The sequence below is a fragment of the Halichoerus grypus genome, chromosome 9 (genome assembly GCF_964656455.1).
Source record: "Halichoerus grypus chromosome 9, mHalGry1.hap1.1, whole genome shotgun sequence".
In the NCBI taxonomy this organism is placed as follows: domain Eukaryota; kingdom Metazoa; phylum Chordata; class Mammalia; order Carnivora; family Phocidae; genus Halichoerus; species Halichoerus grypus.
Window position 1 is genome coordinate 19940097 of NC_135720.1, and position 16146 is coordinate 19956242.

Consider the following 16146-nt stretch of genomic DNA (forward strand, 5'->3'; position numbering starts at 1 on the left):
ACTGTTATGCTCACAATTAGAGTGAATAGAACTAAAGACTACGAAAGCGTACTCTGGTTGAACTAAAAAAGAGTTAATTTTTACAACTTAGCTTTTATGACTTAAAGAGTGTTAACGTCATAAAACATATAGGAAGTGAAATTATGACTCCCTTCTCTTTTTAATATATTTATAGATTAGAAGGCATCTTTGATAGCACCTCACTGAGGTATATTCTGTGTGTTTTCTTTTTCAGTGGGCAGTACTGACCTGTGGACACTGTTTCTGTAACGAGTGCATTTCAATTATTATTGAGCAGTACAGTGTGGGGTCTCATAGAAGCTCCATTAAGTGTGCCATCTGCCGCCAGACCACATCTCACAAAGAGATCTCGTATGTCTTCACCTCAGAGAAAGCCAGCCAGGAAGAAGACATTCCTGTGAAGGTAAAGTAGGTTAAGGACATGTGGAAGCATCGTCAGAGCAATGTAGTAGGAATCAGTACCTGACAGTGAGACCATCAAAGTCAGAACAAGGCCAGCACAGTGAATATGTAGAAGCCACTGTTTCTGTCTGTAGGAACACTGCCCGAAAGCCTCAGCTTTACCATCTACACTTTCTATGTGGGAGGAAGGCAAGAAGGCTTTTCCAAACATGGCTGGCCGTAGTCAGGTCCACTGTGGCAGAAAAGTAACATCTTAGAATTTCAGTTCTCCATCAAATTTGATAGTATTTCTGTGTACTACAAATAGAGCTCTGGTTAAATTAGCGATTTCCTTAAAGAAAGCTTCTTCCTCATTCTCTCATTTGCCTAGATAGCAGGAAAAAGGGATGAGCCCAACCTAATTGGAGGAAAAAATAGTGCTTTGAAGTTAATAGAGACTGTCACAGAAGGAGGTGTAGCGTACTTTCAGATGACATGGATTGGTATTTCATGGTAGAGCCAAAAGTTGGCTTTATTTTCCTAATTTTTTCCCGTGCTTCATTCTGAATTCCAAGAAAGTGACTAGAATTTGAAATCCAAATAGGATCCATAATTGGACTTTGTCTAAGGGGCATTTATCTAATGAAAAACCTTTATTAGGGAACCTGGGTGGCTCAGTTGGTTAAGCAACTGCCTTCGGCTCGGGTCATGATCCCAGGGTCCTGGGATTGAGTCCTGCATCTGGCTCCTTGCTCTGCAGGGAGCCTGCTTCTCCCTCTCCTTCTGCCTGCTATTCCACCTGCTTGTACTCTCTCTCTCTGTCAATTAAATAAATAAAATTGTTAAAAAAAAAAAAAAGAAAAGAAAAACCTTTATTAGACTTTTTTGTTCTTTGCCTTCCTTAAACATGCTTTTTTTTTCCTTCCTAACCAAACTTAGACAAAGGACAAATCAATATATGATTGTAGTAGAGAATATAGGCCTGAAGGAGTAATTGAGAGTTAAAAATCCTTATTTTTAAGGATTGTATTTTTTGAGGAAAATTATCTACAAGTTGAAACTATCAGGAGTTAGGGCTCCCTCTCCTGACAAAAGTGTGGTTGAATTAAAGTATGTCTGATTGCTATTTATTCCTACCATTATTTGAGTAAAACCTGAAAATATCAATAACATTGCTTTCTAGTGTGTTGAGATAAACAGAATCCCTAAGTTGGAATGAATTTCATTCATTCGTTCGTTCCATACCGGTTTATTGGACACATAGTGTGTGCCTGGAAGTGTGCTGGGCCTCACAGATACAACAAACACTCCTGAATAAAACAGACATGATTGCTGTCCTTGTGGATTTTACAGTTTGGCAATGGGGGGACGAATTTGAGTTGGGGCAGGCAGCAACAAACATTACACAAATAATTAATGTGTTATAATTGTGATAAGCCCTCCAAAAGAAAATCAAACCTAGCTCCTCTGAGGGAATGACAGTTAAGTAGATGCCTAAAGGATGAATGAATTCACCAGGCTGGGGCGAAGAGAGACGTGATCTTGTGGGGAGGAGGCTGCCAGACAGAAACAAACAAAGAACAATACATAGAAATGTCTGAGACAAGGAAGAACTCAGTGGAACTCAGTGCCTGCAGTGTAGAAGGCAAAAAGGACAAGTGATTGAAATGAGTCTGGAAACTAAAGAGGGGCCAGATGCTGAAGGGCCATCTGAAGATTTGAGAATTTTCTTTTCCTATAACCGAAAGGCATTATATGTTACATGCAGAGAAGTATCATGATTAGATTTGAATCTTTAAAAGATTCCTTTTGTGCAGTGTGGAAATTAGATTATCAGGAATAGAAAAAAACAGAAAAACTTTGGAGAGAGCAGATCAGGAGGCCACAGTAGTGATGGGTGGCTTTGATTAGGTCAGTGGTAGTGGAGATAGAAAGAAGCGGTTATAGTCATGAGGTATTTGAAGGTTGATTTGTAAGATAGAATGCTGAAGGGATTGATGGTGATTTTGGAGGGGACCCCCCTGGTTTCTGATGTGAAAAATTAGGTGGATAATAGTACAGTTACTGATAGAAGGTATTTGGAAGAAGAGTACATTTAAACATACTGTGTTTGAAATGCCTAGGACATCCAAATAGCAAAGTATTGCTCTGAAATTCAGAGTCACTGGCATAATGATGTGTGAAGCCATGAGAGTGAATGAAATTACCTGGGGAGAGACACAGAAGTTAGCTTCAGACCAGGTCCCCTCGGACTTCAGAGCTCTTTAAAGGTTGAATAAAGCGGGGGAGATGATGAGGAGACCAGGAAGGAATAGCTGGAGGCATTGGCAGTTGAGGAGAGGCCCCAGGAGAACCGCTTCAGTCAGGAGGCAGTTACCAGCCATATCCAGTGATGCGGAGGTGGCTCAGTGACGCTGTGGACCAGGCTGGCTAATGGAGGTCATTGATGAACTTCAGAAGACTTCCATGGACATTTACAGGCAAAAGGCAGATTGGGAGGGATTGAAGAGTGAACAAGAAGTGAATAAGTAGAGAAAATGCTCAACCATTTTATAAATTTAGCTGTAAAGTAGAAAAGAGAATTATAACCAGCAAGAGATACAAAGTGCAGAAGGGGGGTTTATGGGTTTTTTTGGTTTTTGGTTTTGGGGGGGGGGTTTTGTTTGTTTTAGGGTTTTTTTTTTATGATAAAGATTCTTGAGTATTTTAATCCCTGGCAAAGAAGGATAATTTGAAGATATAGGAAAGAGAAGGTATAATCTGCAGTGTAAGTTTCTTGAAAGACAGAGTGTTGACATAAAGAAAGTAGAGATCTCATTCAAATAACAGGAAGAGGTTGGGCTACTGAGCAAATAAGCTATAAGGGTAGGTGTCCTTGTCAGAGGATGGGCTCTCTTAGTCATTTCAGAAAGGACAGCTATTCAGTACTCCAGATGTGACTGCAGAAGCAGGTGACCCAAGAAAGATGGAGGAGACAAGGTGGAGGAGACGAAGTGGTAAAACTTGAATGTTGGAGGGGTTGTCCAAGGAGACAGACAGTGTATCCTGTCTAGAGTTGGGATACAGACTTAGGCACCAAAATTCTTCCGTGAATGAAAGGTAGTGTTCAGTAAATGATGACAGCAAAGAGTAGAATTAGGGGATAACTGGGTTTTATGAGGCCCAAAAGAATGGAAATTTTTACAAAAATGAGAAATAGTGATCTGAAACCCGCATCAGGGACCGGAGGACTCATAGTGCAAGAAAGCAGTGTGCTCAAAGGACAGCCAGATTCTAATTAAAGCACGGAAGTAGAGCACAGTATTTCCACAAAAGGTTAAAAGTAGAAAAGTTTGTTGACCGTAAAGCACTAGTTCCTGGGGAACCACTAGAGTTGGGGAGTGGAAAGAGAAAAGTGGGAGGGTGGGGAGTGGGAGGGAACTGCAGAGCAGTCTGGGAATAACACAACTGGCGGGGTTAAGTGATGAGAGGATCATGATTTCAAGGGGTCGTGGAGTCCTGCTCCCTCTCTGGGAATCCCCTGGATAAATGTGTATTTTTAAACCAAATGCCAAAGAGCCGCTGAGTGAAGAGGAAGGTGGTCTGTGGTGCAGTCTGCTGGCCGGCCCTGACGAGGCATTTGATGGTCAGACTTGATCCTCCTCCCCACCCAGAGAACTGCTTTCCTCCCAGCTTCCCTCTCCCTTTCTTGCCAATCCTGCCCTTTCCCTCTCCTTCCCTTAAAAATAGTCTTTCTTAGCCCTTCTTTCTCTTCTACTGTCTCTTCCTTTGGCCTCAGGCATCCCAACAAGGGCCACAGATGGCCCTCGGGGCTAAGAAGGGCCGCTGACCCTGAGATAAAAGCATTCATCACAGTGTAAGGAAGGAGTGTGAGAAAGAACTGCTGTGTCAGGCTTCACGCTGTGAGGTTTAGGAAGTGATTGCTCTAGCTACCAGTAAACAGCACAGCCTCTGTGAAACTGAGTCATGGAGCCCGTCAAACCCAAACACCTGCTCGTTTTATGGCACCTTTCCTAGATACAGGAGAGCGGTCAGGACAGTTACATCCGCTGTCCTGTTGGGACAGGAATATCAGTGTACAGATACTGTTTATTATGTTCTGACTTCTTCCTGTCTTTCCTGCATACTGATGAACACATAAATTAATCGAAGCATCTCATAAGTTATGATTACAGAATTTACTGAAGTTCATTTTTGTATTATCATAGATGCATATATACTTGTATTTCCTTTTTATTAAACATGACTGAATGTTATACCTATTGTACTTGTAAGTTTTATCTGTCTTCCACATTCTCACATTACTTCTTGCCACATTTACTTTTATCTGACTGCCTTTACTGTCACCATTTGTGCCTGCCCCTTCTGCCTTCTGTCCCCTTTTCTGACTTCCGTCACGTTTCTGCCCTACTGTCTGCCACCTCCTCTCTGAAGCATCTGCCTGTTGTTTTCTCAGACTCTCACTGCTTCTGAAACTACCCTACTGTACAGTCATACCATCTATTGTGAAGTTGAGGGAGTAACCTTATATAAAATAAAGATGATTCTATGTGAATAATTAAGGCATTATTTTGAAATTTTATAAGTATTAGTTCAAACTATAGCTAACCCTAGGAATTTTTTCTTTTATGTTGATTATCAGATCTCTGGCCTTTATTAAACAATACTAAGAATTAATTTTTTTATTTCAGTGAAGTTTTTGTATTATCTGAAATGTTTTTTTCACTCTTAAGTAGTCATGTCAAGACTCTCAGAGCAGATAATATACATAATCATATAGCTGGTCTTGGATAAAAATTTGGAAAACATAAAAGTAGTATTAAATAATACAAGACATTTTTTTTTTTTTTACAAGACATTTTTTTCTACTGGTATTTCACAATATAAGGAATCCTATTGGTGGACCATAGAAATAAACTGAATATTGAGATCACAATGTTCCCTTTGTGGGAACATGTAAGTCAAAGACTGTGTCTACCCTAACGTCTGTGTGACAGTATTCCTAAATGACCCTTGGAACACCTACTGGGCATTTCACAAAGTAAACAAAATTCCCCTTGCAAGTTCTGACAACTGCCAGGCATTTGGGATGGTGAAGTAGACTTCCTGGCAGAACATACGTGCCACGTGGCATGTTCCTTGTGTTCTAAGTTTGGATAGGTTTCATACAAAGCATTTTTGTCAGTGGAAACCCTGACCCTCTGATGGACACGGTTCTTATGTCGTACGTAAGAAGTCTCTATCCAGGAGCAAATATGCTGCATGGGTAAAGCCACAGCAGAACAGCAGCCTTCACAAGGGCACAGCTGCTTCATCTTCTCAAACTTTTGAGTGTCTAATAACTGGCCTGCTTCCTAAAATAAAGATTTTTATCAGGCCCCAGTCCCATTTAAATTTTAACTCATTAGATCTGGGATCTTGTCCAGGAATCTGCATTTTTAATAAGTAAGTCTATTGATAATGGAGGTGTCTTACACAGCCTCTTTGTAGAGGGAAGATAGAACTATATTTCTACACTCAAACTCCCCGAGAATTTTAGCAGTACCATGTGTCAAATTGTATGTGTAGAATTCTGTTGTTTCTTTCCTTTTCTTTTTTGAGTTTTTGTTCATTTATTCAAGGATGACTTGTGAAGTCTATCTTGTACTTTCTAAATATAATTAAACATCTGGATGAAAAAAACTGATTCCAAAATTCTGACTGAGCCTAAAATAATTTGGTGAATATAATCCACAAGCTTTATTTATTTAAATATATTTAGGTACATCTAAATATTTTTATATAAGATATTTGTATATGAACATTAACTGGTAATTTTAGAATGTAATTGTATGTTTTTGTTAGAAAATGTCATGAGTAAATATAATTATAATCATAAAAAACAATTCCTATTCATCGGCCAAGTTAGCACTTACAATTCTGAACTGTTAGGGAGTCTGGTGTTGAAGTTAGCTATAGCTTACAAAAATCAAACACAATAGAGACTTCTAAGATGTAAATTATCTTTATGAAATTACTGTTCTGAAAGACTTACACTTCGCAGGGTATAAACTCCATTAAAATGTGGAAAGGACATTGTTCATGAAGTGGGGACTTTGATTTATTCACTACTATATCCCCAGCATCTAGAACAGTGCCTGGTATGTAACAGGTGCTCAGTGAGTAGGTGGATATCTGGATGGATGGATGATGCTTGGATGGATGGATGGATGGATGGATGGATGGATGAACAGATAAGCAGTTGATTACTATTTACATATAATATCCCTAAAAGCCTTTGGGTACAAATAAAATTTTTAACTTTTTTACAGTTGCTAACCTATCTCTTTGAAATCATTATGCAAAGTGTTAAAGGGACAATGATATTTTTTTGGCCTAGTGCACTTGTAAGATTTCCCACTGCATAGGTGGCATTTCCATTGAACTTCATTCAAGTAACATGTGAATGCTTGAAGAACCCAGCACTTGCCCCAGGCATATGCTTGAGGAGTATTCCTACTTCATGAAACCAATCATGCAAGCTGTATAACTGCACTGAATTGTATCTGTCACTACCGACATGGGTTTTTAGTCTGGTGAACAGGTGCAGACAGAAATAAAACAATGTTAACTGATCTTACTCAGCAGAAACTACTGTGGATAACACAGGCGCATTCAGAGAGTTAGCTGTCTTTCAAAAAGAAAAGACCAGAATAAAAGTAACAAAAGTCAGGTAATACCAAGACAGAAATGACTTTATACTGAACATTCAAGTTATTTGCAAATTATAAGCCCACCATGAAAACCTAGAGAAAAAAAAATCTATTATCTGTCACCATGTTATAATCCTAGTTGGTCATGTTACTGATTAGAGGACATAGTTCTTTTTTTTTTGGCGAGGAGGGGAGGAGGTGGGGGTGCTAAGTTGTGTGAATTTGTCTTCTTTAAAGATTTTATTTATTTATTTGAGAGAGCTTGAATGAGAGAGAGAGAGAGAGAGCACATGAGAGGGGGAAGGTCAGAGGGAGAAGCAGACTCCCTGCTGAGCAGGGAGCCCGACGTGGGACTCGATCCCGGGACTCCAGGATCATGACCTGAGCTGAAGGCAGTCGCTTAACCGACTGAGCCACCCAGGCACCCAATTTGTCTTCTTTAAAGTGATGTTTTTCAGTCAGGTGAAATCTTCCAGGGACACCTGGGTGGCTCAGTCGTTAAGCGTCTGCCTTTAGCTCAGGTCATGATCTCAGGGTCCTGGGATCGGGCTCCGCATCGGGCTCCCTGCTCCGTGGGAAGCCTGCTTCTCCCTCTCCCACTCCCCCTGCTTGTGTTCCGTCTCTCACTGTGTCTCTCTCTCTGTCAAATAAATAAAAATCTTAAAAAAAAAAATCTTCCAAAAAATCTCTAATCTCAAAACCTTTATAGTATGTTTTAATGATTGCAAAAATCAATCCATCTAATAACTGGAAGATTAAAATAAAATCTGTGCTGTGTTTCCGATGGGATGAGCTTACCTCTCACAAAGCTGGAAGTCCTCGTCTGTGCAGGTGGCACAGGTTAGGCATCCGTTTGACCCTAGAGCAGGAGGAGCCGCTGCAGGCACAGGGGCGCCCAGTGCTCGAGCACGGGCACGGCTCAGAGGGCTGGTGCGCTCGCGGGGTGACAACCACAGGCCTCCCTCCCAGCCCCCGGATCTCTTGTCCCTCCGTAAGAAATAAGGGTAGACAAAAAGTACATTTAGTTTTTAGTAGTAATAATTTACACAAAAGAAAGAAAAATAAACTCAGAATAAAATGGAATGCACACCATGAAAAGTAATGCTGGCCTTCATTCTCCCTTATTTGCCTTGCCACTGTGATCAGTTTTAGTGCTAAAGATCACCTGTATGACTTTAAATAATATACATAGGTTTTGTTTCTTAAAATACTAGCTGTAGACAGACAGTATCTGCTCTCTCCTCACTTCAAAATATGAGGAAATTAGTGCATCTATTCCTCTTTCTTTCTTCTCTTTTCCACATCCTAATTTTTGTTGTAGTGTCATATAGTATCATTTTGAATTTTGATGTTTATAGCATTCACATTTTATTACCTAATTATCGCTATGTCTTCCATATCTACAGAAAATCAGTAAAATAGTGAACAATATTATACACTGTAGAGCCAAGGAGAGTGAGTGAAGTCATGTAGAAAGGAATATAATTCTAATTTTGTGGTTTTAAACTTTGCTTTTTGAAGAAAAGCCTTCCAAGCACTCCAGTCAAATGGAACTTCTGACTTTTTTCTAGAAAGCTTCCTTAATGTCTGTGTGAACTTTATCAGGCACTAATAGCCCTGTAATGCTCATTGTAATATTTTTTTTCACTGTGCTGTACTGCTTCAAGAAATTTTAGCATGTGTGTGAATGGCAAATTTCAGAAAATGACTTCATTTTGCTTTCACTTTAGAGTGACAAGTGACTGATAGCCCCCTCTAATGTAAGCCATGATTTGAAATGTTGCCCATATACTAGTGTGTATGTATTTCGCATACATGGAATATATATGTGTAAAGTCTCTAAAGATATGGCCTGCGTGTTGACATAAAGTAGTCTCTAAACAATATTCTCTCTAATGTTTGGTGAAAAGTAAGACTGAGTGCATTCATCATCTGCACCGTTTGACTTTTTTCTGATGTTCTTCAAGGCCACTTTAGCCCTTAATTCTGCCAGTGGAGCAAAGCATAACCATGAGAATCCATAGATACTGCAGAGAAACAGTGAGAGAGGAATATGGACAGATTCAGTAAATAGAGAAAATAGAGGGGCTCAAGGGAAGAAGGACAGACTGGTGACAAAGGGGTATAATACAAAGCAACAATAACTTTCCAGTCCTAGAGCACTAGTTTTATTTCTATAAATCAAGTACAAATAGCACTTGGCTGCTACAGGAGGGAGATCTCATATCTCTTCTCCTTCCTTTCCTGCCTTCCTGAAATAAGGATTCTCAGCAATAGGAAATAGGCATGAAGGGAATAGAGTGAAGCCAAGCATTGCATATCTTCTACACCATACTCAAAGGTTTTACCTATTCCCTCTTCTTTCCTCAATAATAAGACTTTAGGGAATGAAAAGCAGTACCTCACTCTACGAATGACCTGATGAGATACTTAGTCCCATTCTGGAGGGAGGAGTGTTGATCAAAGTCTAAATCAATACTACTTGATAGCTTTATTATTAGAATTCTTCCAGTCTACTGAGTATATGACAAAGAAACAAAAGTGAGTTTTCCATCCTTTTAACACATTTAACCAATTTTAACTCAACTTTCAGTTTTTGGAATTTTATAACATGAACATGAGACTGTAGAGCTACTCCAGTCAAGTTTAACTCTGTGATGAAGATAAGCTAGTTGCACTTACTTAGAGTAGTTAAGAGGCTGCATGACATTTCTGATCTTTAGTCATGCAACTAGACAACCTCTAGGCCAGACTTCATAAGAAATATTCTTTGTTGGCCTTTGGTGCTAATGGGTATCTGCTATTTTTTTCATTGCCTTGACTTCTACCCAAAAGTCTAGAGCTTTTAACTTTGCAGTTTATTTTCCAGAAAGTAGAAAGGCCACCTGTATATGTAGCTTGGAGGCCTTGTTTGGTTTTTGTTGATTAAATTACAAGCAAGGGAACAAAGATTTTTGTGAAGAATATTTTATATGATTCTCTTGCCGTAAAGAAGGAAATTTCCATCCTTTTTCTTCGTTAACTGTTATAATACTCTTGACTGCTTACCTCATGAGGGGAATACCAGGAGAGGTACTGATTTGATCTGACTGGTAACACTTTGTATGTCTCCCATCCTGATTCTCCAGTTGACCTTAGAAGTAGTGCCTTAGGGAGAACAACCATGAAGATACGGTCAGTGGAGGGCAGAGGACAGATAATGTGTCTTTACTCCAAAGCTGGGTCTTCATCATTGATATTTCAGAAACATGAAGAAAAGCCAAGCATTGATCACGAAATCAGGGTTGATGGATATATATCTTGAAAAACCAAAGAGATTCTCAAGGATGGAAATGAGGAAAGGGACAAGAATTTCAGAAGAGGACGAAGGTGCTTATAATTAAATACAACTTTATCATCATAATATATTAAGAAGTGATCTAGCAGTTTTGTGGGATTTCTGTTCCCATGTACCTTCCTCACGAATACATATCATTCTAACTTAACTTTGCATCTGTATGTTTACTGATACAGCTAAAAAAATAAGCTAAGTTGGACTGAGGCTACCAGTTTACCTGTCTTAAAAGTATTCATACTTTGTTACTTTGTTAACACCTTGCATAGTGATAGATTCTGTTGCACAGTTCCTCATCCTAATCTCTTGTGCCTCTTCTGTGATCTCCTCCAGCCTTGCCTGTATGTAACCCATCCCCTTTTTCATGTTTTAACCTTTTTTTAACAAACTACTTATTTTCTGTAGCAGTGGTCACATTGAATAGTATTCTCAGAAACTGACAGATTTGAGCCAAATTTCATTTATGCATTTGAGATAAAAACATTAAAAAGAGCAGTGGAATGTGTATAGTACTCATTAAGATGGTATAATAAAACATTCACTTAAATTGCATCCAGGCCAAACCAGCAGTTTAAACCATCTTTTTTGTTATTTTTTATATTCTGCAACATGCATTAGACTGTATGTTTTGGGGAGTAAGGGAGTGTATCTTTTGATCTTTGTATGTCTAGTGCCTAATATAGTTCTTGGCATTTTTGTTGAATAAATGAATGATTTGAATAATCAAATATGAATTTACTTGAAATGTTGGGGGGACTTGAATGATGAGGAAAATGCAGAAGAAAGTCTGCCCTTTCTCTTTGTTCACTTTCATTGACTCTGCTGTAAGACCAACCATAGTCTTTTCAGTATTATTTTGGAACTCTTGCTTTTTCATTTGGAAGTAAAAAGCACAAGCAAGAAAGAGAAAAAAAGTTCATGAATGAGGGCATAATGTGGTGGGAATCTAGGTTTCTAAAGATTAAAGATAAAAGCCCATTGGGTTTGGGCGCCTGGGTGCCTCAGTTGGTTAAGCATCTGACTTGATTTAGGCTCAGGGTTGTGAGATCAAGCTCCACATTGGGCATGGAGCCTACTTAAATAAAAAATGAAAAATGATAAAACCATGGCAAAACAATTAGTTGAGGGAAAAGCTGCTCTTCAAAAAAAAAATCTCTTACCTTTCCCTTATGAAAGACTAGTTAAATGTCAAGCACAGAAAAAATCTAATAAAAGAGTAAGATCAAAGAATATTTAATTTTTTTTTTAAGATTTTATTTATTTATTTGACAGAGACACAGCGAGAGAGGGAACACAAGGAGGGGGAGTGGGAGAGGGAGAAGCAGGCTTCCTGCTGAGCAGGGAGCCGGAGCCCGATGGTGGGGCTCAATGCCAGGACCCTGAGATCATGTCCTGAGCCGAAGGCAGATGCTTAATGACTGAGCCACCCAGGCACCCCAAGAATACTTAATTTTTAAATCCAGTTGTCATTCATCAAACATTTGTGAGTTACTGTAACTAATGTGTATTAATAAAGCACTTTTGCTTACATTATTGCATTTAACACAACTGTGAACCACGTACAGAGAGGTAGGAAAATATTGACAACATAAATTTAACATATACAGTATATGAGAGATCCTATAAATCAGTAAGAAATGAAGACTTAGGTTTTTTTCTTCTTTAATTGGCAAAGGATATGAATACAGTTCCCAGAAGAAGAATTCTAAATGGCCAGTTAATGATATTCAAATTCAGTCTCAGGAAAATGTAGACTAAATTTTCATTTAGTCTACATTTGAAATGAAAATTTCACCTATCAGACTGGCAAAAATTTAAATTTTAACAACTGTGCAAAGAAAGAGACATTTTTAACCATTGGTAGTTAAAAGTTCCAGCATTTTTTTTAAAGATTTCATTTATTTATTAGAGAGAGAGAGAAGGAGCAGGGGGATGGGCAAAGTGAGAGGGAGAAGCAGACTCCCCGCAGAGCAGGGAGCCATCATGGGGCTGGATCCCGGGACTCCCGAGTTCCAGCATTTTTAGATGGCAATTTGATCCACCAAAATCCAAGTATCTACTAACTTTTTTGAGTCTTTGACCAATAATTCCACTTTGATGTGCCCATCCAATAAAAATATTTTCACATGCATCCAAAGCTATAAGAACAAGTATCACTGAAGTATTGTTTATAATAGCAATAAAGAATGCAAAAATCTAAATGTATATTAATAAGCAAATATTTAATAAATTGTTCTACCCTAAATGTACAACTGTTGAGGTCAAGTAAAGTAAAAATCCTACATGAATAGATTGCTAAGATACAGTGTTAAATGAAAAGGCCATTTTATAAAACATGTTTACAAATATTTGTTGAGTATGTATTCATTTTTATATAAGCTTCTAAAATGCTTAAGGGGGTCTAACAGGATAAATGCCAATTCTTAGTGGTGTTTTGAGAGGGTAGGGCTTTAAGAAAAGATTTAGCTTCTTTAATTCTGTATATTTCTGTTAGCTTAGTTGTCCAGTAAGCATATTTTGCTTTTATGTAATTTTTTTAAAGTTATCCAAAAAGTGCTTGTGATAGATACAGTAAATAAGACAGAAACCAGATCCTTATCTAACTTCTATTCAGTTTTTCTCCTATAGTTTAGTGCTTTTCTATGTTAACTTTTTAAAGGTCAGTAATCCTTCATTGTACATAGCATTTTCTTTCCATTTAGCAACAAATTAGGAATTGTTATTAAAATAAACTCAACGGGGGCGCCCTGGGTAGCACAATCGGTTGAGCATTCAACTCTTGGTTTCAGCTCAGGTCATGATCTCCGGGGTCATGGGATCGAGGCCGGTGTATGGCTCCGTGTTCAACGCAGAGTCTGCTTAAGACTCTCTCTCCCCATCTCCTTCTGCCCACCCCCCCACACACACACACATACATGCACATGCTCGCTCGCTCTCAAATAAATAAATAAATCTTTAATAAAATAAAATAAATTCAGTATATCCTCTTGTAACTGGGAGGCAACATTTTTAATGACAGTTTATGATAATTTAAATGTCTTCAAGTAGGGGCGCCTGGGTGGCTCAGTCGTTAAGCGTCTGCCTTCGGCTCAGGTCATGATCCCAGGGTCCTGGGATCGAGCCCTGCATCGGGCTCCCTGCTCAGCCAGGAGTCTGCTTCTCCCTCTCCCACTCCCCCTGTTTGTGTTCCCTCTCTAGCTGTCTCTCTCTCTATGTCAAATAAATAAATAAAATCTTTAAAAAAAAAAAAATGTCTTCAAGTAGTCTAAAATAGGAAATCTTTTGTCTTGACAGAAACTTACCTAAACACAGTGGCCTAACATAAGGATTTTGCATTTATTGGATTTGTTTTTTAAAATTATGCAGAGCATGCATGCTCAAACCAAGACCTGCCAATATACACGGCCACCCACTAAGAAGTCCATCCATTGTTCTCATTCTCAGTAACCACTTCTGCCCAAGTGGAAGAAAAGGGGTATTAAGGTAGTCTCACCCCCCCGTGTAGCTTTATGCCAAGCAGAGCTTTGGATTTCTACACTTATTATTATTATTCTTTCATAGTGGCAGTAACTGGACTAGGACCAAATGGTTCCAAGCTGTGACATTTGCAAGGGATCATTGAAAGCTACCACTGAACTGTCCAAACTTTGATAAAAGCGAATGTTCTGGTCTTTTTCTTCCCAGAGTTAGCACTCTAGTTTGGAATGTTGCTTATAAAAGGTTATTATTACTATGTTTTCTTTTGAACTTTTCATAAGAAGCAGCTTAATAGATGGAAGGTTGTATAGTTATTATGGTATTTCATTTGAAAATATTTTTGAAAATGAGACCTTGCAAGGGATATGAATGTTTCTATCTAAACTCATTAAACAATATTTCATGCTGATTTCCTGCTTTCTCTCATTTGAGATAATTTTGCTCTATTTAAGACACTTTTTAGACTGAAACAGATCCTTTATATTTTTTAACCTTTCAAGTATAATTGGCAATCTGCATACCAGAGAAATAATTATGTAGACTCAGGATTTTAGTATTAGGGTTTTAAAACTTCTTCCATAATTCTGTCTTGCTAACTTAAAGTTGATATTCCTTTCTTGTTTCATTTACATATTTTACCTTTGATGTCTCTGTGTAAAAGTGGTGCGAGGAGTCGGTTTGAGGAGAAGAGTAATGCTGCTGTGAGAATATTTTTACTTCTTTTTGGTTAGATCTGCCCCCCTTGTGAGATTATCTGTGTCATTATCTGTGCTTGTATTTAATGTCTTAGAAAGATAATAAGTTGCTGAGTATCTACTCTGCCAAGTGTTGAGTTAAATGCTATACATGAATTGTGCAAGACTGTTGAATCACAGATCTGTACCTCTGAAACAAATAATGCAATATATGTTAAGAAAAAAAAAAGAAGAAGAAGATAGCAGGAGGGGAAGAATGAAGGGGGCGAAATCGGAGGGGGAGACGAACCATGAGAGACTATGGACTCTGAGAAACAAACTGAGGGTTCTAGAGGGGAGGGGGCGGGGGATGGGTTAGCCTGGTGATGGGTATTAAAGAGGGCACGTTCTGCATGGAGCACTGGGTGTTATGCACAAACAATGAATCATGGAACACTACATCAAAAACTAATGATGTAATGTATGGTGATTAATAACAATAAAAAATTTTTTAAAATTCAATAAAATAAAAAAAAATGCTATACATGTATTTCTCATTTAACCATCACAGCAATCTTTGGAAATAGAATTATCCTCCCTATTTGGCAGATGAGGCAGCTAAGCCTTGGAAAGGTTAGTTTGCAAAATACAGAACTGGCTGGTCAATTTTGAATTTAGATTTTTCTCAAAATCCCATGCCCTTAATATCTTCATGTCATGCCATCTTCCAGAACATTCCAGGAGGAAAATTTTCAACGAAGGCTACAAAAACATTCGCTCATTTCCTCATTTTGTTATTTCTTCATTTTTTTTTTTCCTTTTCATACTCTTATGATGGAAATGATTATGGAAAATGCAAAAACCACTCACTGAGTGTTTATCTAGCTTTGTAGAAATCTGCTGCTGTCCAAGTGGATGTCATTTGTACCTCTGTCACTATCCTTTGTAATTCCCTTGCAGGAAAGGATCCTTGCTGGGTTGGATCCTTCAGTTTGCTTACATTGGAATTTTGGAATTTTGATTCATTGTATTCTTAACATTTCTAATGCCCTGATATCTGAAGTGAAGAGTGTTTTTAGTATAAATTGTGCTTATCTAAAATAACAAAATCTTATAACTACAAATCCTAACCACTTTAACCTAAAAATCTTCTCTTCGGGATCATAGCACTGTATGACTTTCTAATATGTTTCATATTCAGTTTTCCTGGTGTGTAAGTTCTATAGCTTCTATAGTTTGAGGCTAAAGAAAATTTCCAGCAAATTAAAGAGTACACACATACTCACCTGATAGTTTGTTTTGATGCACATGTAGTTCTGGTAATACAAGTGGTTTATATTGGTTTTCCTTTCCACTATAAACTAGATTTTATTTGGTAGTGATGTGTCTTCTTGTTTGTGTTCAAAGGGCAGCCATTCTACAAAAGTGGAAGCTGTGGTCAGAACTCTGATGAGAATCCACCTTAGAGACCCAGGCGCTAAAGCACTCGTCTTCTCAACGGTACAGTCAACGTTTTCATCCTGAGTCTTAGCTCACTCTGGCTTTCTGTCTCTAATCAGTTTATATC

The 16146-nt window shown here is 38.3% G+C and overlaps 1 protein-coding gene across 7 annotated transcripts in view; it reads left to right on the forward strand.

Moving 5' to 3' along the window:
* SHPRH (SNF2 histone linker PHD RING helicase) overlaps nt 1–16146 on the forward strand; it is a 93038-nt gene that overhangs the window by 64255 nt on the left and 12637 nt on the right. For 6 of the 7 annotated variants that reach the window (XM_036087722.2, XM_078054612.1, XM_036087725.2 and 3 more), the window contains 2 exons: nt 236–424; nt 15987–16079. In XM_036087722.2, the coding sequence (XP_035943615.1) occupies nt 236–424; nt 15987–16079 (282 nt within the window). The remainder of the gene's footprint in view (nt 1–235; nt 425–15986; nt 16080–16146) is intronic. The other variant, XR_013441062.1, reaches the window with a different exon arrangement.